This window comes from Suncus etruscus, chromosome 11 (genome assembly GCF_024139225.1).
Source record: "Suncus etruscus isolate mSunEtr1 chromosome 11, mSunEtr1.pri.cur, whole genome shotgun sequence".
Classification (NCBI taxonomy): Eukaryota; Metazoa; Chordata; class Mammalia; order Eulipotyphla; family Soricidae; genus Suncus; species Suncus etruscus.
In genome coordinates, this window is record NC_064858.1 from 36,117,811 (window position 1) to 36,139,736 (window position 21,926).

General features: G+C 44.1%; 2 protein-coding genes across 2 annotated transcripts in view; both read right to left on the bottom strand.

Moving 5' to 3' along the window:
- The window catches only part of BORCS5 (BLOC-1 related complex subunit 5), a 714,757-nt gene that overhangs the window by 511,767 nt on the left and 181,064 nt on the right, over positions 1-21,926 (bottom strand). The gene's annotated exons all lie outside the window — the stretch shown is intronic.
- ETV6 (ETS variant transcription factor 6) overlaps positions 1-21,926 on the bottom strand; it is a 245,923-nt gene that overhangs the window by 52,964 nt on the left and 171,033 nt on the right. Inside the window, 1 exon segment of the mRNA XM_049783341.1 lies at positions 9,243-9,407. Within this exon segment, the coding sequence (XP_049639298.1) occupies positions 9,243-9,407 (165 nt within the window).

Consider the following 21,926-nt stretch of genomic DNA (forward strand, 5'->3'; position numbering starts at 1 on the left):
CAATTTTATGGTTGCCCCAAAACCAAGAGCAAAGACATGCTTTTGCAAATAAGAGAGTTTAAATAGACCTAAGTTTCTTTATTTTTATTTGGGGGTTGGGTTTGGGTCACACCTGGTGGTGCTCAGGGGTTACTCCTGTCTATGCGCTCAAAAATCGCTCCTGGCAGGTTCAGGGGACCATGTGGGATGCTGGGATTCAAACCATCGTCCGTCCTGGGTTGGCCGCTTGCAAGGCAAACACCCTTCCTCTGTGCTATCTTTCGAGCTTCCAGTTTCTTTACTTTTAGAGAAGAGCCTGGGCTCTGAAGCAAGGAAGTCCCAAGTTTAAATCTTGGTTTGTCTGCATGTCAGTTGTATGTCCTTAAGCAAATGATATTTAAACTTTAGTCCCAGCTTAAATATTCTTTTGTCTTGAATGAGCATAATACTAAGACCTGGCAGGGCTGTTGATCAGATGAGACTATACGAACGGGCATCACCCTCTTTTTTGTATTATGAAATGTGCTCAAATAGGGTGCCCTTGACAATAACAGATGACAGCTGACATGCCTCAAAAGTCCAGAAATGATTGGTTCATACACATAGGCTGATTTTCTGCTGATACCAGTTCCTACAAAAGCTGTTTGTTTCTCCTGTCTTGCACATACACATGCTCTTTGTCCTTTGTGTCCCCCCAGGAACTGTTCCCACCTTCTCCTGTGAAAACTATGGTTCTCCAAGGAGCTGTCCACCACTGTCCCTCCCACCTCTTAGAGCTTTTGTTCTGGCCTCAGTCAGTCCTGAGTTCCTGCATACCCTTCCATGACCTTCTTCGCCAGCAATCACTACCTCCTCCTCTCACGTGACCCCAATAGATTTGGATTCTCGCTACTTCCTTCCACTTCTCTATTCTCATTCCCCAGAAGGTCCCTTTACTAGAAGGTTCCCCAGTTCTAATTCTGCATTAGCTCCTGTATTTGAATTTACTGCTCCTCTGGTTAGGCTTTTCTTCCCGATCTCAGCACCTTCCTTCCTATCCTGAATATCTTTTCTTGCATGGGTTACAGGCACCCCACATTTCCTACAATGAACATGGAAGTCTTCCAGGCTTTGTTCTTTTGGCCAGGAAAACACCCAGTTAGTTGATCAGGCAAAAAATGAAACAAACCAAACCAACAACAAAACAAAAACAAAAGCCCTGTGGCCTCATCTTCAACGTCTCTCTTCTGCTTCACCAAGCTGAAATCAGTAACTGAGGCTTAGAGACATGGCCTCTCTCCGTCCTTAACTTTCCTCGTTTCTATGTGAGCCCATTTCATTCAAGTTACTACCTCCCAAATAAAAACAAAGAAAACCCCAAATGCTTTCTGCCCATTTTTCACCTCTATCGCATGGCCCTCTCTGATAGCACTACCTGTCTTGGAAAGGGCAAAGATAGTCAGGAAGCGATCAGTGAAGAAATAACAGCAACTGGGCCACAGCTGTGAGCTATGGTAAATTCCTTCACATACACGTGCTCTGATTTGTCTAGTGAGCCTGTGATGGGGGTGGCTTGGGCATTCCTGGTTTTTATAATTATTGTTTTTCTAAAGGATTCTTTATTCTTTTTATTGGATTGTTTCCCTGGGATAGTTCTGGAGAAATGGCATTATCCAGGGAAGGGACTGGTTCTCTTTTAAGTCTTTAGTATGCATTGTTTTCTCTAAGGTCAGGGCACAGAGCTGTCTATAGAGTTACCAGTGGTTTGGGGAAGAGATCGGTGACTCACATTGTAGAATTGTTCCAGTTCAGTAGCTTTAGACACAGTGGTCCTCAAACTATGGCCCATGGGCCACATATTGTATTTGTATCTGTTTTGTTTCTTCATTGCAAAATAAGATATATGCAGTGTGCATAAGAATTCATTCATAAGTTTTGTTTTTACTATAGTCAGACCCTCCAATGGTCTGAGGGACAGTGAACTGGCCCCCTGTTTAAAAAGTTTGAGGACCCCTGATAGAGTCTTCTCCATATGAGCAACTTCGCTTTTTTCAGACTTACATTTATTGTCATATGAGGTGATTTGAAGTACCATTCTTACATTTAAAGATTCTTCTTTATTCTCTCCTGTTTTTGAGAATTTTGTTTCCTTCTAAACATTTCTTCTTAAAAAAAATGAAAGGAGGGGCTGAAGTGATAGCACATGGAGTAGGGCTTTTGCCTCGCTGACCTGGGTCTGATTCCCAACATCCCATGAGCCTGCAAGGAGTAATTTCTGAGTGCAGAGCCAGCAGTAATCCCTGAATGCTGCAGGGTGTCGTGGAAAAACAAAGACAGAAACATAAATACAAACAACAAAAAGAGGAGGGCCAGGGATGTGGATCAAGTGTATGCATGAAATCTGGATTTGATCCAAGCATAATAAACAAAAAAAATAAAAATAAAATGAAAGCATGCCTGTGTGAAAATACTTTTTAGAGATTCTAGAAACTTTGCTGTTCTGAATCCTTTCTGCCTAAATTCTAGGCAGAATCTCTAGGTTTCATTCTCTTCAGTGTCCTCCTAAATTCTACAGTGAAGTCATCAAAGGAGCTTGAGATGGGATAAGGGAGTGAGTCCCATTTAGTGGTCTGACAAGGTCTCTCTTGACACAGGGCTCCCTGGTTATAATATTCCAAGCATTATTTTTTGGTAGACAGATTAAATTCCAAACCTTTCTTATCTAATATAGAATATCTTCTATGACCATAAAAATAGCTGTGTCTGTTACTCCAGCAAAAACACCTGAAGTTTAGCTAGATATCTATGTCTTAGAGACAGAGATTCCAAAAGAAGGTAACGTGCCTAGGAAACAATGACCAGTATATTAAAGACAAGATTAGGTCACTTAGAAAAGTAATCTTAGAGGACAGTTGACTTTAATTAGATACAGTAAAGAAGGTGTGAAAATGTAAGGTCTTGAGAAAATAAAAGTCTTATGCAATGAGTACGTGCTTTATGGGGCCGAAGAGATAGCACAGTGGTAGAAAGTTTGCCTTGTATTCAGCTGATTCAAACAGTGGTTCGAACCCCAGTATTCCATATGGTCCCCCGTGCCTGCCAGGAGCGACTTCTGAGCTCAGAGCAAAGCTAGGAGTAAACCCTGAGTGTGACCCCCCAAAAAAACTACAGCTATATGTCTAACAGGTGATCATAAAACCACTCTCTATCCCGACCTTCACAGTTGCACTACTTCACAAATGTGAAATGCTAAGGAATAAAATGCCTTCTCTATTCCTGAATGAACCAAGCTTTTGTTTTTCTTCTTCTCTGATTTGTTCCAAGATACAAGAGGAGAAGAAAGCTAATTCTGGGCATCTTTAGTCAAAGGCTATACTGGGTGTGACTGCCACCTATTAAAGCTACAATTCTCCTGGGTGATGCAAATGCTCAGAATCTGAGTCTTGGTTCTAAAAAGCCAGTTGACATAGTGACTCAATCTAGCCAGCCAACTGCCACTGCTTAATACAAATCAACTGGCAACTTGTGCAAGCAGTTTTATGTGGATACAAAACTTCAGATGATCCTTGAAAGAGCTATTTGCTTGAGCCCAAGGTCACAAGCAGAGTATGTTTCTAAAGCAAAGCTTCTGGAGGTTAGAAAAGAAGAAATGACTTGAAGTATGATACTCTGCTGTACTTGAAGGCTGATTAGCATAATATATCTCCACTACACTACTTACTGAATAAACTTTGAAAGTACTGATAGAAAAGAGGAATTAGACTGGTAATAACTGGTAATTCTTTTTGGTTCAGATAGAGAATGACCATCTAAAATCATACTACCTGAATGTCCTGCAATGGGTAACTCTAAATAATGGTTATTATCCATACTAATAACATGTCTATTGCTTCTTACTAATGATGTTTATCAGAGTCCCAAGGGTCAAGTAATCAAAACTCTTTTGAACTGAAATTATTCCATTCCATTTAACATGTTTACTAGTAATTTAAGGTGTAGGTAATATGATCCCTTCCAGATCAAGTTTTATAAAATCAACTTCTCAAGGGGATGGGGAGAGTTTATCAGATTGAGCATATGCTTTGCACTGGAAGTTCTGGGTCTGCTCTCCAGCACTGCCTGGCCTCCTGAGCACAGAGCCAGGAGTAGCTTCTGAACACTGTGAGGTGTGGCCTAACATAAAAACCAAACCAAAAAAAAAACCTGACACCTTTAATTCTGCAACGGCTATGAAGTGAACCTCTTGTATCTCTCATTATGCCAATAAAAGTCAATTAATTTATCTTCACTCTTAAAATCTTCTGTTTGGAGGTGAAGCATCCTGAATGCTTCCGGCTTTATTCTAGTGGTGAGAACTGGACGAGACAGTGGCAATGCCAAATGAGTTCAGAGAGGCCGCTGCCTTTGGCCTATCACTTTTATTCATCCAATCCTGTTCTCTCCTTTCATTACTGAGAGAATTTCCATGAACACAGAGCACAATTCTGGGAGAGATTAGGTAGAAAAAAGAAGCCAGACAAAAGCCAACAGCTACTTTTCTTGGGAAACCTTTGCTATTATTTCAGCACTCCCACTCCTACCAAAGAGAGAAAAGCTGACTCTTGGTGGCAAGAAGGGGACAACAGAAGTAAAAACCATCAGGACATTCTCAGTTTTCTGTGACATACAGATTGAAGGAAATCAAGGCACTGGTTCACTTTTGGGTTTGGTTACAACTGGGCTGAGATGTTAAGGCCTGAAAGGGCCCAAGAAGTCCCAAATAAGTGTCCTATTTAAAAAATGAGAACAATTTGGCCAGGGAAGTGATGTGATGTAACCATGGATAAAAACCCTGGATCTTGGCTCATCCACCATTTAGTGCTGAGAAATAAAAGAATATGGGGCTGGAGAGATAGCACAGCAGCGTTTGCCTTGTGATCAGCCGATTCAGGACCTAAGGTGGTTGGTTCAAATACTGGCGTCCCATATGGTCCCCCGTGCCTGCCAGGAACTATTTCTGAGCAGAGAGCCAGTAACTCCTGAGCACCGCCAGGTGTGGCCCAAAACCAAAAAAAAAAAAAAAAAAAAAAAAAAAAAAAAAAAAAAAAAAAAAAAAAAAAGAATATAAGAATATAGAATATTTTCAAATCAAACCTGGTCTCTCTCTAAGGAAGCACCTGGCAGAGTACCCCAAGCTCTATCCAAACACATGACTGTCCATCTTTTCAAACCACCAAAATTTCAGATGTCTTCGAGCTTTTCCTGGAGCCCTACTGGCAGGTGTTCCCTTCAGATTAAGTCTCTGGCCTTCTTGTTGGGACCATCATTCAATTACTGCGACATCAACACAGCAGAGACTAAAGGAACAGAACGATGATGCTCTTATCATCCCAGCTCTGGCATGGCTCTTGTTTCAGAGCTGGGTCCGCAAAGCAGGGCATGGCTTCCAGGATGTTCTGGTTCAGTCTGGTCCAAATGACAACTGCCAAATCAGCTTCCCATCTTGGCTAACCTCCTTGTTCCTGAATGTCTGTTATTTGGGGCTTAGAGATCTAGTTTGCACTTATGTGTCCTGCTTTAGGCTACAGCATTCTAATTAGCTTTCCTGCCTCTGTAGTGCCCCTTTATTCCCAAAGTCTACAGTATGCACCACAGGGAACTTTGTTTCTCAGGGAGGTCCCAGTCTCTGACTCTCTTCATCCAGACCTTTCCTTACAGCGTGAAATAAAATCCAAACCTCTCAACTCAGACTCCAGAGATGAGGCCCAGGTAAAGATACTGGGTCATTATTCTACCAGTGTTCAGTGCCACATGTATGCCAGGTACTGTGTGGTAATGTTGGAGACACGGCAGTCTAAAAGGACATAAGCCTTGCCCAGAGAACTTTCTATTCCGGGAGATGGACATGGAAAAGTTATATGTACTACTGTGTGTGTGTGTGTTGGGAGAGAGAGAGAGAGATATCTTTCTACACCAGCAGAGGATTACAGAAATCAATCACATATACGAGAGAGAGAGAGAGAGAGAGAGAGAGAGAGAGAGAGAGAGTGAATGAGTGTGTGTGTATGTGTGTATGTGTGTGTGAAAGATAGAGTTAATATTCTAGTACAGTGTTACAGAAAACATGTGTGCCCTGAGGCTTAGGGAATGCTCTGGGATAAAAGAGAACAGTAGGGGCCGGAGCAGTGGTGCAGAAGTAGGGTGTTTGCCTTGCACTTGGCTGACCTAGAATGGACTGCAGTTCAATCCGCAGCATCCCATATGTCCCCCAAGCCAGGAAAGGAAAGCCAGGAGCGATTTCTGAGTGCATATCCAGGAGTAACCCCTGAGCATCACCGGGTGTGGCCCCAAATCCAACAAACAAAAAACAAAACCAACCAACAAAAAAGAGAACAGTATTAAGTAAATCGATGCCTTTTGAAGTGGTCCCCATTTGTTTCCCATTTGTTATTGTCTCTCAATTAGTTGGTAGGGGAAGGGCTTGAATTTTGGAGTTGAATAAATTGAAGGCAGGAGAGCTGAGTGGAGGCTGTCATCTTGGTTAGTGGTTCCATTTGTTGGAGTGACTGGCTTGTGGGTAAACAGCTTGCAGTGTAAATTTTTCTTGCCTGCTAGTTCCTCAATATTCTGTGTGGATTAATTATTTCCTGAGAATTATCAACATGCCATCTTCTCCTGTACACCCCAGGTGGGGTATAGGATATCCCTTTCTCTTTTGGGAACTTTGAGACAACCAGACTTTAACCCAACTCCCAAAGAACGTCTATTTATACAGTAGTAACTCCAGTTTAGAGCAGGAGAGAGGTGGTAGAAAGGGTGAAATTAGAAAGCAGGAATGAGAACCAGGGAGAGCTGATTTCCTGGAGAAAGTGGCAGAACTAGAAATTTGAAAGGCAGTTAGACACGTGAGGGAGGGTTGAGGAGCAGGAAGAACAAAGAATCAAAGGAACGATTGAGCTTGTGTGGCCTTGACCCCGAACTCCTCCTCCATATCCACTGGCCCACATCTACTCCTGCATTCTGCCCTCTGGCTCACCTTGTGAAGTTTTCAAATTTTGTCTCCACAAGCAGCCCCTTGAGCTAATGGGCATTCCAACTAGGACTACTTCTGCTCACCCCAAGATTCCACAGCCCATACTTTAGTTCCCGGGCTATGGAGTTGCTCAGTGTTCTCAAGATGGATGTCCCACTGTCAATGTCCAACTGTGCTCTATGGCAGTGGCTTTTCAGTGTGAAAAGGCTGAAACTTATTGGTCTGCAGCACCCTCTGTATTGATGGGCATGACCTAACTGAGTTTCTACCATGATCCTATATATCGGGGTAAGGCCATTCCACTCATCTAGAACTGTCTGCTCCTCCTCCTCCTCCTCCTCCTTCTCCTCCTCCTCTCCACTGCCCCAACCCCAGCCAGCCCTCAGGGCCCAATGCTTCATTCAAGAGCCCAGTCTCTCCTGCCACCAGCCTGCCCACTGCCCCCTTGCCTCCAGATTCCATCTGATTCAGAAAATACCCTCCAGTCCCCTCTGCCACATGATCCTTCCAGCATTGATACAACTTAAGCTTCTGCTTGGCTTTGCATCTAGCTTTGTGCAGAGAAGCTCACTTTTTAGGTGAGAGGCTGAGAGGTTGCTTAGTGAAAAATATGAAGGGAATCAAAGCAGTGGTCAAGGATGCAGAAACTGTTCACCCTCTATGTGAGATCATGTCAAAACACTGCAGAATTCCTTGGTTAACTTTGTGAAGAATTCTCTGGAGCACTAAGGAGTCTGAGACCTTTCCTTCTTGAAAGGTCTTTGATTGTTGGGGCCGGGAAGGTGGCGCTAGAGGTAAGGTGTCTGCCTTACAAGCGCTAGCCAAGGAACGACCGCAGTTCGATCCCCTGGCGTCCCATATGGTCCCCACAAGCCAGGGGCGATTTCTGAGCACATAGCCAGGAGTAACCCCTGAGCGTCAAATGGGTGTGGCCCAAAAGCAAAAAAAAAAAAAAAAAAAAAAAAAAGAAAGGTCTTTGAATTTCCACAGGAACAGAAAAGGGAAGTTGCTCCCCACCCCCTTCGCATTAAATTGAAAGGAACTTTGTGCTTAGTTCCACGGATGCCCAAGACTGTTTTGTTATTCTGAGACTACAGAAAGAATGAAGGAATGATTTAGGTCCCTTTGGGTGCCTGCGTGAGACTAAAAAGAACCCACATTTTTTCAGAGATCAAAGCCTGCCAAGTTTCAGTAACGTCTACACTTCTGGGGGAAACTTCCCCCTGAACATTTCCTCATAGAAACAGTTTGTGGCAACTGGGAGAGTGGGGAGAAAGGGTTCTATATTCTTATCTCGCCCTGAGAGGGAACATTTCCTCATGACGGTTAGTTTATTAGTGTCTGGCAGGTCTCCAGGGGTAAACAAGGTTTGGACGTAGTTGGGGATCGGGCCAGAACCTTCTGCAAGAACTCTGCTTTTTGTCAAAGAAAAAAATGGGGGAGGAGGTTGCACTGCCAGTGACATTAGGGTTCAGAACCAATGAGACTTCCTAGGACCCCTCAAGGGGCACAAGCCCAAGACTTAAGTCCCCTTGGGTGTGAATCTTTCCCACAAAGCTTCTTTATCAATGGCCTTAGCTGGGAACAGCTATTAAAGAACACCAGCCTGAGGCCCTATCACTCCCTCCTGAAATGATTTTTTTGGGGTTTGGGGAATCCTCAGAACCCCCTGGTCTGACTCATGTCCCTACTTTGATGAGTCTAAGCACATGCCTGCTTGATTTTCCTGGAATTCTGCAAGGGACTTCACCAATCTCAGTTCTTCTGAACAGAAAACACCAGGTCTTTTGAATTTCTTAATACACTTGCCTGGGCTCCTGGGTGTCCCCCTCCTTCCCCATCCTTACCTCTGGGCTCACCTCCCCTGCATCTCACCCTGTTTCTAGGCTCAGTGTCTCCTTCCATCTTCACTTCCTTTCCCCTCTTATACTTGTTTGCAAATGAGCCAATGATCACTTGCACTAGAGTATCTTATTTAAATGCCTCCAAATAATCGGCAAAGCTGAGGGGCAGGGCCCAAGGCAGGCAGTGTTATCCTCCTCTGGTGGCTTATCTGGTTCTTAAGTTCCAGTGTGTAGGGCCTGGTGGGGCAACATCTAACCATAAAAGAGTCCTCCAAATATAGAGAGGTTGCCATTCAAGTTTCCCTGAGACAAGAGACACTTCTTTAGCCCTGTCCTTGTGCTCACCTGAGAGTTTTGAGGTGGGATGGGCCACAGCCATTTTCCTCACCTCTGGCTCATAGGTTTCTTAGTCCAGCCCCGGCTCTCACCTGAATGAGGAGATCGGTAGCGGAAGTCCTCTTTGGTCAGCAGCAAGAGCGCTTTGCCATTCATTTCGAACGTGTTGCTATCAATGGGCCGTAGAGAAAACTCATTTTCAGCCCACTTGATCCACTGGGCTACGTCATCTCTGCTCCAGTAAACTGGCTGCAAGCCTGTTGGAAAGAGAACAAGCAGAAAGAAAGGGCTGGTCAGTTAAGACAGTTGGGAGAAAGGGAAAAAAAGATCTCTCAAAATGGCCACCTAAGTCGAGTCTCTGAGTCTGAAGAGCCATCAAGTCTAATTCTGAAATTTTAGCTAAAACTCGAGTTTCGGGGCTGGAGAAACAACACAGCAGGGAGGTCTCTTGCCTTGCATGCAGCTGACTCAGGTCCATCCCCAGCATCCCATGGTCCCTGAGCCCACCTGAAGTGATCTCTGAGCACAAAACCAGGAGTGACCCCTGAATATATAGCCAGGTATAGTCCCCAAATCACCAACAACAAAACAACCAACTCTAGTTTCATAAATGTCCAAGAGCCAGCAGTTGAATTTGTAGCTCAGAAGCAAGATGAGGAAAGTAAACCCTCTCATTTGCCCCTTAGGCCCAGCTCCAGAAGGGTCCCTAAAAGACACTTATTTTGGGGGGGGCTCAGAACAAAGATCAAGACCAATGGGTGTCACAGGAATCCGAATCACAACTGATCTGAGGATAGTCCAGTGTCCTTTTGAAATAGGAATGTTCTAGAACTGGCCTTGACCTTCCAGAATTGCCAGATAATGAAGTTCCCTGAAATGGTTTCCAGGAAGAGCAATTTCACTGGCCTCTGGGAAACTACCGGCCAGCCAGCCAGAGTCTGGGTGGAGGGCAAGGCCAGGAAAAAAGCTACTCTGCCTTTGAATCCACTCAGTTAAACGCCAGCAGCCAGTGGCGGGGAGGGAATGGGTGGTCCTGGCCTCAGAGTTGGGCCAGAAATGAGCTAAGGTGGAGTGAGCAGTTCAATTGCCACTTGTGACCATACTCAGAGTGTTTCTTATTCTCCCTTTGTTGTTGTCGTGGGAAATCTCTGATATCTCATTTTGAGTGGTTAGAATGAGGTTCTCAAAGTGAGAACAGAAGGACCCCTCAGGATTCCCAAGTGGTGCTCAGGGGGCCCAGAGGCCCCATTGGTGAGTCTGCCAACTGGGCCAGTGATTCAATGCCATGTTCTAAAGGTGCAGTGCTGCTCAGATCCCGCAGTAGTGGGGAGAACCAAAACTTCAGGGTGGTATCCAGTGATGCTTGGATGACATGAGGAGATGAGAAGCAGACCAGGTCAGCCACATGCCTAGTAGACTCTGACCTTCTATTCTATAAAATAATAACACTGTTCTCTGATCTTTAGCCTCAAATAAGCCAAAAAAGATCCAAGGCTTGATGGCCAGGGGCAATGCCCAGGGAGCCCAGTACCTAGCAGTGAGAGGTGCCCCTGTTCTTTCCAATGACCTTGAGAACAAACCACAACAAAATGCCCAGGAGGAGTCTGTGAGATCTCATTTCCCAAATGGGATCACCTTTGAATAGGACTACTTTCCATTTCCCTCCTTGGCTCTGAGAGCATGGAGTCAGCCAGGCCCTGGGGACTCAAGGAGACATGTCAGCAAGCTTGGCCAAGGAAGGAGCTTGATGCTCAAAGGGTTGTTGCTGCCCCACGGGGCAGGACCCAGTTTGGGATTGTGGGTTCCAAGTGCAATACAGAACTGAATCCCTCCAGGAGGAGAAACGAGAGTAAAATGCTGAAGTATTGGTGGAAGATTTGCTGAAGTGAGAGGCAGGCAAGAAGCAGGCGAGGGACACAAGTAGTAATTTGAGGTTCTTTCTATCTGCTGGAAGAGAATACTCATGAGTAATCTTTTCCCTAAATACAAGAAGAGTCACAGACTCCCAACAGCTCTGCCGGTTAACTAGTTTCTCTTTTCACTTCCCATTAATCTCTCCCACAGCCCCATCTTTGGAGCAAACAGCACACCATGTGAAAACCCCCATTGCCAGGAACCATCCAGAAGGATTGCTTGTTAAAAGAAAACTAGGGAGCATCCAGGGAGAACCATGCAAATTGTGTGGCATTTCACACCGATGACCCCTGCAGACTTTAGATCTGAGGAGGCTCAGATATGTATAGTTCAGAAATGTCTGGCATCCAACCTTGTTAAAAGAGGTTTAGACACCTCAAAGTTCCATGTCAAAGAACGCTGACTTTCCTTCCCTTTTTTGGGGAGTGGGGGCGGAGGGAGGTCATACATGGCAGTGATCAAGAGTTTCTCCTGGCTCTGCACTCAGGAATCACTCCTGATGGTGATCATGGGACCTTATGGAAGGCCAGGGATAGAACCTAGGTCAGTCAGCCTTATGCACGGCAAATTCCCTACCTGCTCTACTATTTTTCTGACCCTGACTTTCCTTTCTAACTCAAAGACTACAAAAGTGACACGTAAGGGGCCGGAGAGATAGCATGGAAGTAAGGCGTTTGCCTTGCATGCAGAAGGATGGTGGTTTGAATACCGGCATCCCATATGGTCCCCGGAGCCTGCCAGGAGTGATTTCTAAGCGTAGAGCCAGGAGGAACCCCTGAGTGCTGCCGGGTGTGACCCAAAAACCAAAAACCAAAAAAAAAAAAAAAAAAAAAAGAAGTGGCATTTAAAACAAGAGAACTCACACTCAGACTCACCAGAAACTTTGGCTCTGGGAAGAACAGTGGAGACGACATGAGGGTAATGAGCACAACGAGAGAAAGGTCTTTGGGGAAAGTGGACACCACTGATGGAGGCAGGAATGAACATGCAAATACAGGGGAATACAGCATGTGAGTTCATGACTAAACAATCACAAGTCCACAATAATAAGAAAAAGACTTTCGAATAATGGAAAAGGAAGTTTCATTTCTTGAACCCTAAGGTGCTAAGATCTTGCTGTTAACTGCATGTAAACGGGACAAAGCCTGGTCCAGAAGGTGACTCTGGCCCTACTGGCCCTGCTTCTCTCATTGAATCATTACACATCATCACCTTGCATGTGCCTAAGCACTTAATCCACATTACCTGGCTGAACAGCTCTCAGTCCCACTCCCACGGCAGTGGCAGTATGTTGAAGAGGACTTAACAAGGGCATATGGGCCAGAGCAAGGAAAGGAGCTGAGATGGGAGTCTGGTCTTAGATTCTGTGCTTTTATCATTCCACTAGGCTGATCCAAGCCTTTCCCATTAGATTCAGAATTGATTGATTTTTTTTTTTAGCATTGCTAGCGATTCACAAAAGACTAAGTGAATGGAATTCTCCCCATTATCTAAGATTTGAATCCTTGGAGGCTTTCTTAAATCATCCACAGACTAAAAAAAGAAAAGCCAAAATGCTGTAGGTCCGAGGAGAAAGAGATTTATAAATGGGAAGAGGGAAAGTGTACATAGAATTGTGTTTTTGGTCATCCAAGAATCCAGGTTGCCCTGCCTGACTTAGGAGTCCCGGCTGCCACTGGTTTGAGGTCACCTGGCTAACAGGAAAAGGGGCAAGAGGAAGAAGGATCATAAAACCTGCTCTACTGGGCCCGGAGAGATAGCACAGCGGCGTTTGCCTTGCAAGCAGCCGATCCAGGACCTAAGGTGGTTGGTTCGAATCCCGGTGTCCCATATGGTCCCCCGTGCCTGCCAGGAGCTATTTCTGAGCAGATAGCCAAGAGTAATCCCTGAGCACGCCGGGTGTGCCCCAAAAACAAAAAAAAAAAAAACAAAAAAAACAAAAAAAAACAAAAAAAAAACCTGCTCTACTGTTATCTCTTGGAACTTCAACTAAACTATGCTGAAGAAAAAAAGCTGTTAATAAGACCGAAGAGTGAAGAGACAGAGACAGTTATTTTGTATTCATACGATGCTACTTCCTGTGCAGAGCAAGCTAATGAAAACTATCAAAGACTATTTTGGGACTAGAGTGATAGAACAGTAGGTATGGCACTTGCTTGCATGTAGCGGACCCAAGTTCAATCCCTGTCATCCCATATGGTCCTGAGTCTGGCCAGGAGCACAGAACTAGGATTAAGTCTTGAGCACTGCTAGGTTTGGCTACCCCCACAGCGGTCACTTATGTTACTTACTAAAATGGATCTTTTTAGGGACCTGAGAGATAGTATAGGGGTTAAGGAGCTTGCTTTGCATGGGGCTGACCCAAGTTTGATCCCAAAAATCCAATAAGGTCTGCCAGGAGTGATCCCTAGGTGCAGAGACAGGAGTTAAGTCCTAAACACTGCTCAGCATGACTCCAAAACAACAAAACAAAACAAAACAGATCAACTTTTCTGCCAACAAATTTCACATCAGTTCTGAGATGTACCAGGTATTTGGCCCTCTGAGCCATTGACTACCACATGGTTCTGGACTGGCTCAGTGCCTGTCTCCCTCTGTGCCCTGGGGCAGTGTCAGTGTGCTCTGTACCCCCTTGGGGGAAACAGAGTTAAGATGCTCCCACTTCATTTCAATCCTGAAAACTAAAGAATTCTAGCAGCTAGGCCCTTGCCCTTTTCTTTACTGGCAATAGTGCCCAAGAGTTGGAACTTCCCGACAGAGCTTCTGAATCACGGAAAATAAGTGAGCTCTAAATAAGAGGTTCATGTCTTGGGGTGATTTATTATACCTAATTCCTGGGAAAAGCTATGCTCCTGCTCTGGGAATCCTAAACCAAACATTTTGACAAGGTGTTTTCACACATATTCACCAGAGTCATTCTTCCTTTCCTTTCAAACCTTGGGAAATCAGCTATTTCAGAGATGAGAAAAGAAGCTCAGAGCTACAATATGACTTTACTGGTTAATCAGACAGCCATTTCTTTTTTGTTTTTGTTTTTGGGCCACGTTCAGCGGAGCTCAGGGGTTACTCCTGGCTCTGTGCTCAGAAATCACTCCTGGCAGGCTCAGGGAACCATATGGGATGCCAAGAATCAAACCCAGGTCTGTCCAGTGTTGCCCACTTGCAAGGCAAACGCTGTACCACTGTGCTCTCACTCTGGCCCCTAGACACCCATTTCTATCTCAGACATTCTGGATAAAAAAGCTCCAATTGCTGAGAGGCCAGGATAATGTGTGAATGAGGGGTCCTATGGCTGATTTCAAAGAGAGCCACCATCTCCATACAAAACCTGGCCTGGTCTCTGGATCCAGATTACTGGAGTCTTCTACAGATGGGGCAGGCCTAGTCCCTGCCCTGCTGGAGAGCCCAGTGTTCCACCCACCCACATTTGCTTCGGCTCAAATTTAAATAGCCTGGCCCTATGACTAATTTTGGAGATAAGACACTGTTGCTCTGAACCTGGTAAGCTTGAGACTCCAAAGTATTGAATCATCCTTGTGATATGGCAGTGGGAGCATGCAGCCACAAATCCTGTACCCCCAAAGTTCACAAAACTGACAGCCCAGGAGGTAAAAAGAAATTAGATGGGAAAGTTGTATAGAAGCCCTCCAAGCTCAATTAGTGAAAATAGGCTCAGCTAGCACCTAAGAGCTCAGCAAATCCTCAGACAGTAAGTTCAGTAACACTACTATGAAATATATTTTGTAATTAGCAGTGTAAAGTAAATGATTTTGTACTTGCTAAGGGGGTGGGCTGGAGGTGGGGCATTGATAAAGGAAAGGTCAACCTGTGGTGGGATTGGTGTTGTAACTCTGAATGCCTGAAATGACTGTTTTATGAACAAAACTGTAAAATCACAGTGTTTGAATAAAGCTTCCCATGAAGAAATACAAATAAAAATACATGTGAATGAAAGAATGCTCTCTAGAGATGAATTATCCCAGCTCCCACGCTATCTTGAGAATAAAGAAATAGGTTTCTTCTGACACAGTAGGTTTTATATTGCCTTAAACTTGATGCCATGAAGCTGCCCTGGATACCAGCTCTGGAATGTGCCTGCACTAGCCTTTTGCCTTCAAAATCCTGACAAGACCAAACTACTTCCACAGGCAGGTTTCAGTCCCTAACTTACTGCCTTTCTCTCAGAGGTTCTCTCTGGTTTCACCCTATATGTAGGATCTAAAGCCAGGCCCCAGTTTTCTTCTCTATACTTTACACCTGGTACTAATAGATACAGGGATGCAGAGACCTCTTCACAATCATCCTCCCATTGTACAGCTGGGAAGCAATGAGCCATGCCTGTAAATGAAAACATGGCTTGGGGGCCGGAAAGATACCACTGTGGGCATTTGTCTTGCAAACAGCCGACCCAGGACCAAAGGTGGTTGGTTCGAATCCCGGTGTCCCATGTGGTCCTCCGTGCCTGCCAGGAGCTATTTCTGAGCAGACAACCAGGAGTAACCCCTGAGCACCGCTGGGTGTGGCCCAAACCCCCCTCCCCCCCAAAAAAAAGGAAAAAAAAAAAGAAAACATGGCTTGGTATGAGGGGATCTGGTCCCTTGATCCCAACTTTTAAGACCCCCATTTCTCTCCTGTAACCTATAATGACAGTTCCAATGGACAAGTGCTCGTTGCTTGGTGGACTCCATTCTTTTTTTTTTTTTAGGCCACACCCGTTTGATGCTCAGGGGTTACTCCTGGCTAAGCCCCAGGCTTGGGGGGACCATATGGGATGCTGGGGGATTGAACCGCGGTCCTTCCTTGGCTAGCACTTGCAAGGCAGACACCTTACCTCTAGTGCCACCTTGCTGGCCCCAGGACTCCATTCTCAATGCCTGCCGTACATCACTCATTTAATCCCCATGGCTGTCCTGCATGAGAGGAATGATCACTATTCCCAGAGGAAACTAGGGCACACCAAGTGACAAAGGGAATCCAGAACCATGCTTGGGGGACAGCCAGCTTCTGATCTGAGTGAGTGTGGTCCAAAGTCTATGGTGACTCACTCTTATGAGTCTGCTTCTGCTGACTTATCAGGGGTTTGGACCAGGTCATCATCTGAAATGCATGACTGGAAAAAGAGAGAAAAGTCATGGATTGTGTGGATGGATGTTCACTGTGTTTGGACTCTAACACCTACATGAATACTCTATTTTTGCTATGTGACCTTAGGCAAGTTACTCGACTTCTTTGTGTCTTCCTTGCCTTGTCCTTTCCAGCACAAGGGGATGAATGACTGCCAGCCAGGAAGCAAGTGCCACTGAATCCCAGGTAATAATGAGCTAGTGTACATTAAGAGTTGATGGCAAAGAGCTTTTAATAGGGTCTTTGGAAGAAAGCAAGCAAGAAACCACAATAAAGATAGTTTTCCTATGGTGGAGAATATTTCAACCATCTTTCTCACAGCCACTTCTACCCTGCATCAGCATTGCCAGTGGTTGGAACTCCAATGCAAGAATGAATGTTTACCAGCAATTGTAACCACTGCGTATCTCTTGTCATCGTCCCTGCAGTCTACTGGAGTCTCTCCAGATTTGATTCTCTTTGTATCTGAACATCACTTGTGTGATCCACAGCATTGATAAGCATGTCACTGTGATGGGGTTGATGACAATGGGCTAATGAATTGTGGGTTGAGAGGGGAGCACGCTAGTGCCACCAGCTCTCTATACAGCTGGACACCACGATGTGGCCAGCTGCTTTTTTTGGGTACAGGTGTTCTATAATCAGTCCCTATAACTACTCTGATATCTAGACTCATTTTCCAAGATCAGTCATAAACAGTAACTGAAATTCAATAAAATTATTTTCTGGATAACCAAAAAGATGGTACATTTTAAGTGATCTCGTGGAAAAGGATGGAGAAGAAAAGGAGGAAAACTTTCATAAATCTCAGAACATACATGCGTGAAGAATTTGTCCTCAATTTCATCTGGAAGCTCCACCAGCTTAGCTTCTTTGAGTCTTTTTTTTTTTCCTCTCTTCTAGTGTGAGGAACAAGTGAACCAATTCTTTCCATTCCCTGAAAGTTCACTGCCATGGCCTTTCTTTCACCCAGGTCAATTCTCTATTTTGGGGTGTCACTGGCTTGGGCAAGAGACTGGAATTTATTTAGAGCCACTAAGATTCAATTTTATAATCCAGTCATCCTACTTGGGCCCCAATTCCCTGTCAGTGCTGAGACTACCTGTTTCAGCCTGACAACCTGGCCATGATGGAAGACAGAAGAGAAGTGAAGGTACATTTTCTTATAAGTGCGACTTCTGTAGCCAACCCAAAGCCTGTCCTTACACAGGCTGCCTAAGGATTCTGGCAGCTTGTTCCACACTACATTGTAGCTTTTTCAAGCAGAACTCTCTTCTGAGGATCTCTCTTCAGTAAGGTGCTTGGGCACCTGTTATGCATATTATAGAAAACTCCGATCTCACCAGACTGGAATATACAGCATAGTTGGTAAAGAAATTGGTCTCTCTGGCATACAACCAACTTCGTGATATTTTAAGAGTTCTAGTAAGTATTAACTTCTGAGAACCCATCTCTAATAAATTATTTAGGATAGAGAAAAATTATTTGTTCACAAAGATGGTCCTGGAGAGATAGCACAGTGGTAGGGCGTCTGTCTTGCACGCAACTGATCCAAGACAGATGGCCATTCAAATCCTGTCATCCCATATGATCCCCATGCCTGCCAGAAGCAAGCGATTTCTAAAAACAGAGCCAGGAGTAACCCCTGAGCGCCACTGGGTGTGACCCCCAAACCAAAAAACAAACAAAACAAAATGAAAATGTTCCTTGTTCTTATTATTTTAAGGTGGAATGTTTTCATTGTTTATATTTTTAATAGTGTAAAAATTAGGCCCTTTTTGGGGGGTAGGTTGTTTGCTTTTTAAAATCATACCTGGCTGAGCTAGGGCTTACTCCTAATTTTGTGTTTAGGGATCAGTCCTAATAGTGCTTGGGAAAACATTAAGTTGCTTGTCTCGAACACTGCTGACTTGGGTTCAATCCCTGGTACCACATATGGTCCTCTGGGCCCCAGGAATGATCCTTGAGAACAGAGCCAGGAGTAAGCCCTGAGAACTACCTGTTGTGGCCCCAAAATAAACAAAATAAAAATATTACTGTGTGAGGCTGGGCATGTGCCTTATACAGTACAAGCCTTGCACAGGTGAAGACTCAAATTTGATCTTCTGTAAAAAACACATCACTGCATGCTGAAAAAGATGACACTTAGTGATTGCCACATTGTGCCTGGTAAGCAGGCATGCCCCAGTCCAGAAGTACAGCCACAGGCTTCTAATCCTAGGCCAGATGGTCCCAAGGAACTGAGGCAGACAGACAGATTGGTTTCAGGGTCCTCTTAGGTTCAGAAGAGACACTTTCACCGCTAGGCTAGTGTGCTCTGAGAAAAGCACTGCTGCAAAGTGGTTACACATTTCTTCTAGTCAAAGAGCTCTACGGTAACACATAAATACCACACTGCAAAGGTCATAATGAGAAAGCAATGCAGAACCCCTCCATGTTTAGTACATGAAGATGGTAGTTCTGAAGACTCAACCAATATCAGCCACATTTATATACACAGCTAGCTTGTATGATAAGGACATTAGTGAAGAAATGTTGGAGATGTTTAAGGAACTCAAAGAAATCATGGAACAGACGGCCAAAAAGGTTGAAGAGGATATGAGATTAGAAATGAGAAAACTTCAAACAGAAGTAACAAAACTGAAAAACTTGGTAGAAAAACTCACTAGAAGGCCTCACTAGCAGAGTAACAGCTGCTGAGGACAGACCAGTGAGCTGGATGATGAACTGCAAAACACCTCCAGACAACAGCAGAAGTTGGAAAAGAATCTTAAAATAAAGAGAAGATGTAAAAAATCCTCAAAGTAAATGAACAGATGACAACAAAACTTTGGGATAAATTCAACAGAAAAAATGTAAGAATCACTGGGATCTTAGAGAACCATAAAGAAAATCTCTATGATGAACTAAGTCCTTTGACACATTGCTAAGAAGTTCTCAGAGCTGGAGTTTATATGCCCAAAGGGTACAAGTTAAAAGAAACCCAAATCAAAACACCCAAGGTACATCCTAGTTACAATGATGAAAACCATAGATAGGGATAGAATATTGAAAGCAGCAAGTTCAAAAAGAGATTTTTTTCTTTTTGCATACAAAGAAGCAAACTTAGATTTATAGCAGATTTATCACAAGCAACACTTTAGGCTTGAAGACACTGATGAAATATAGTGAAAAAAAATGAACAAAATGAAGGCCTCACCAAGACTACATTACCCAGCCAGACTTTCGTTCAGGTTTGAAGGAAAGATACACAACTTCACAGATAAACAACAGTTCAGAAAATTTATAGATTTCAAACCAACTTCAAAGAACTGTAGGTGATGGGGCCGGAGTGGTGGCATATGCCTTGCAAGTGCTAGCCTAGGACAGACCATGGTTTGATTCCCTGGAGTCCCAAATGGTCCTCCCAAGCCAGGAGCAATTTCTCAGTACATGGCCAGGAGTAACCCCTGAGCATCAAACAGGTGTGCCCCCCTCCAAAAAAAAGAACTGTAGGTAGTACTTTAAGGCAACAAGATAAACCCCACAAACACACTCTATGTTTATAAAAAGATGGCACCAACTAAGAGACAGAGTGGCAAGATAAATCAGAAAATTGAACCCAATGTTTTGCTGCCTGTGAGAAACATATTTGAATCGTCAGAGCAAATACTCCCTTTAAAAGGCTTGGGGTGGCTGCCCTATTATCTGATGACAGACTTCAGACTTAAAAAAGTTATAAAAGGGCCCAGAGAGATAGCACAGCGGCGTTTGCCTTGCAAGCAGCCTATACAGGACCAAAGGTGGCTGGTTTGAATCCCGGTGTCCCATATGGTCCCCCGTGCCTGCCAGGAGCTATTTCTGAGGCAGACAGCCAGGAGTAACCCCTGAGCATCGCCGGGTGTGGCCCAAAAACCAAAAAAAAAAAAAAAAAGTTATAAAAGATAGAGAGGGACATTTATTAATAATCAAGGGATATGTACATTAGAAAGAAATCACATTTCTTTTTTTTTTTTTTTTTTTTTTTGTGGTTTTTGGGTCACACCCGGCAGTGCTCAGGGATTATTCCTGGCTCCAGGCTCAGAAATTGCTCCTGGCAGGCACGGGGGACCATATGGGACGCCGGGATTCGAACCGATGACCTCCTGCATGAAAGGCAAATGCCTTACCTCCATGCTATCTCTCCGGCCCCCTGAGAAATCACATTTCTAAAGATATGCACCCAATGAGGGGTCAGCAAAATACTTAAAATAACTACTAAAGACGCAAAGACAGACATCAGTAGCAACATCATACTAGTTAGTAGTTGGAGACTTCAACACTGTCACCTCTTAATAGATAATCAAGGCTTAAGCTCAACAAGGCTAGACTGGCTTTAAAGGAAGAAATTGAAGAGGGGGTTAGTAAATATATATAGGTTTTTTTTCATCTCCCAAAAGCCAAATACAAATTCTCCAATGGGCCTGGGGCATTCTCTAAACCATGTGCTGGGTCACAAAACATACCCCCTAAAATAAAATCATGAGACAGAAACTGTACTATTTTTTCAGATTACGATACATTGAAAATAGAAATGAATTAAAAACAAAAATGGAGAAATATCTTTGTTTTATCTTTGGGTCACAACCAGTGGCTCTCAGGGGTTATTCCTGGCTTTGTGCTTAGAAACTGCTCCTGGCAGGCTCAGGGGATCGTATGGGATGTTGGGGATTGAACCCGGGTCTGTCCTGGCTCAGTTGTGTGCAAGACAAACCACTACCACTGTGCTATAGTTCCAGTCCCTGGAGAAATAACTTTTAACACCTGGATATTAAATAGCTCACCACTGAGTGGTGACCATCCATGGGTCAGAGAGGAAATCAAAAGATTCCTGGAAACATATTAGAATCAAGACAAAAATTATCAAAATTTGTGAGCCACAGCAAAATTGGTATTAAGAGGAAAATTTATAGCTTTGCAAGCATTCATGAGGAAGAAAGGGCCTACATAAATTACATAATTTAAGCTTAAGTAATTGGAAAATGACCAAGAAGACGAGCGGAAAAAAGGCAGGTGGAAGGAAATGATAAAACTTAGAGCAGAAATTAATGAACTGGACACCCAAAAAAACAACCCAAAAGATCAATGAAAGCAAGAGTTAGTTTTTTTTGAAGAAAACAAAAATTACAAGATCAACAAACCACTAGCAAGACAGAGAGAGAGAGAGAGAGAGAGAGAGAGAGAGAGAGAGAGAGAGAGAGAGAGAGAGAGAGAGAGAGAGAATGCACCCTAATAAATTGAATCAGAAATGAAAGGGGATGTCACAACAGATACTACAGAAATTCAAAGGGTAATCAGAGGTTACTCTGAGAATCTTTTGCCACGAAATAAGAGAACCTAGAAGAAATGGACAAATTCTTAGACTCCTAATCCTAGGCCAATCTACTCTGGGCCAGCCCAGCAGCCTGTGACTGCCTCTATTTTCCAGCCAAGCTCAGACTCATCAGACCCTGTCCAAGTCACAGTCCAGAGAGGGAGCAGAGGAGAGAGAATCTGCTACAAAAAAATCAGTGGAAACCAGGAGGGTGCTGAGCTTTCCCTGGATTTTCTGGAGCCTGTGCTGATAGTCCCTTGGGTCAAAAGGAAATTTCCTTTATTTTACCAGGAAAATGAAACTACTAGGGGACATGGAGCTAGAGATTCACTCTCAGTGACTAAGCATCTCCGGACAGGTTGGCTCTGGAGCAGTTCATAAAGCAATGCCCAAGGAGCCCCTCTTT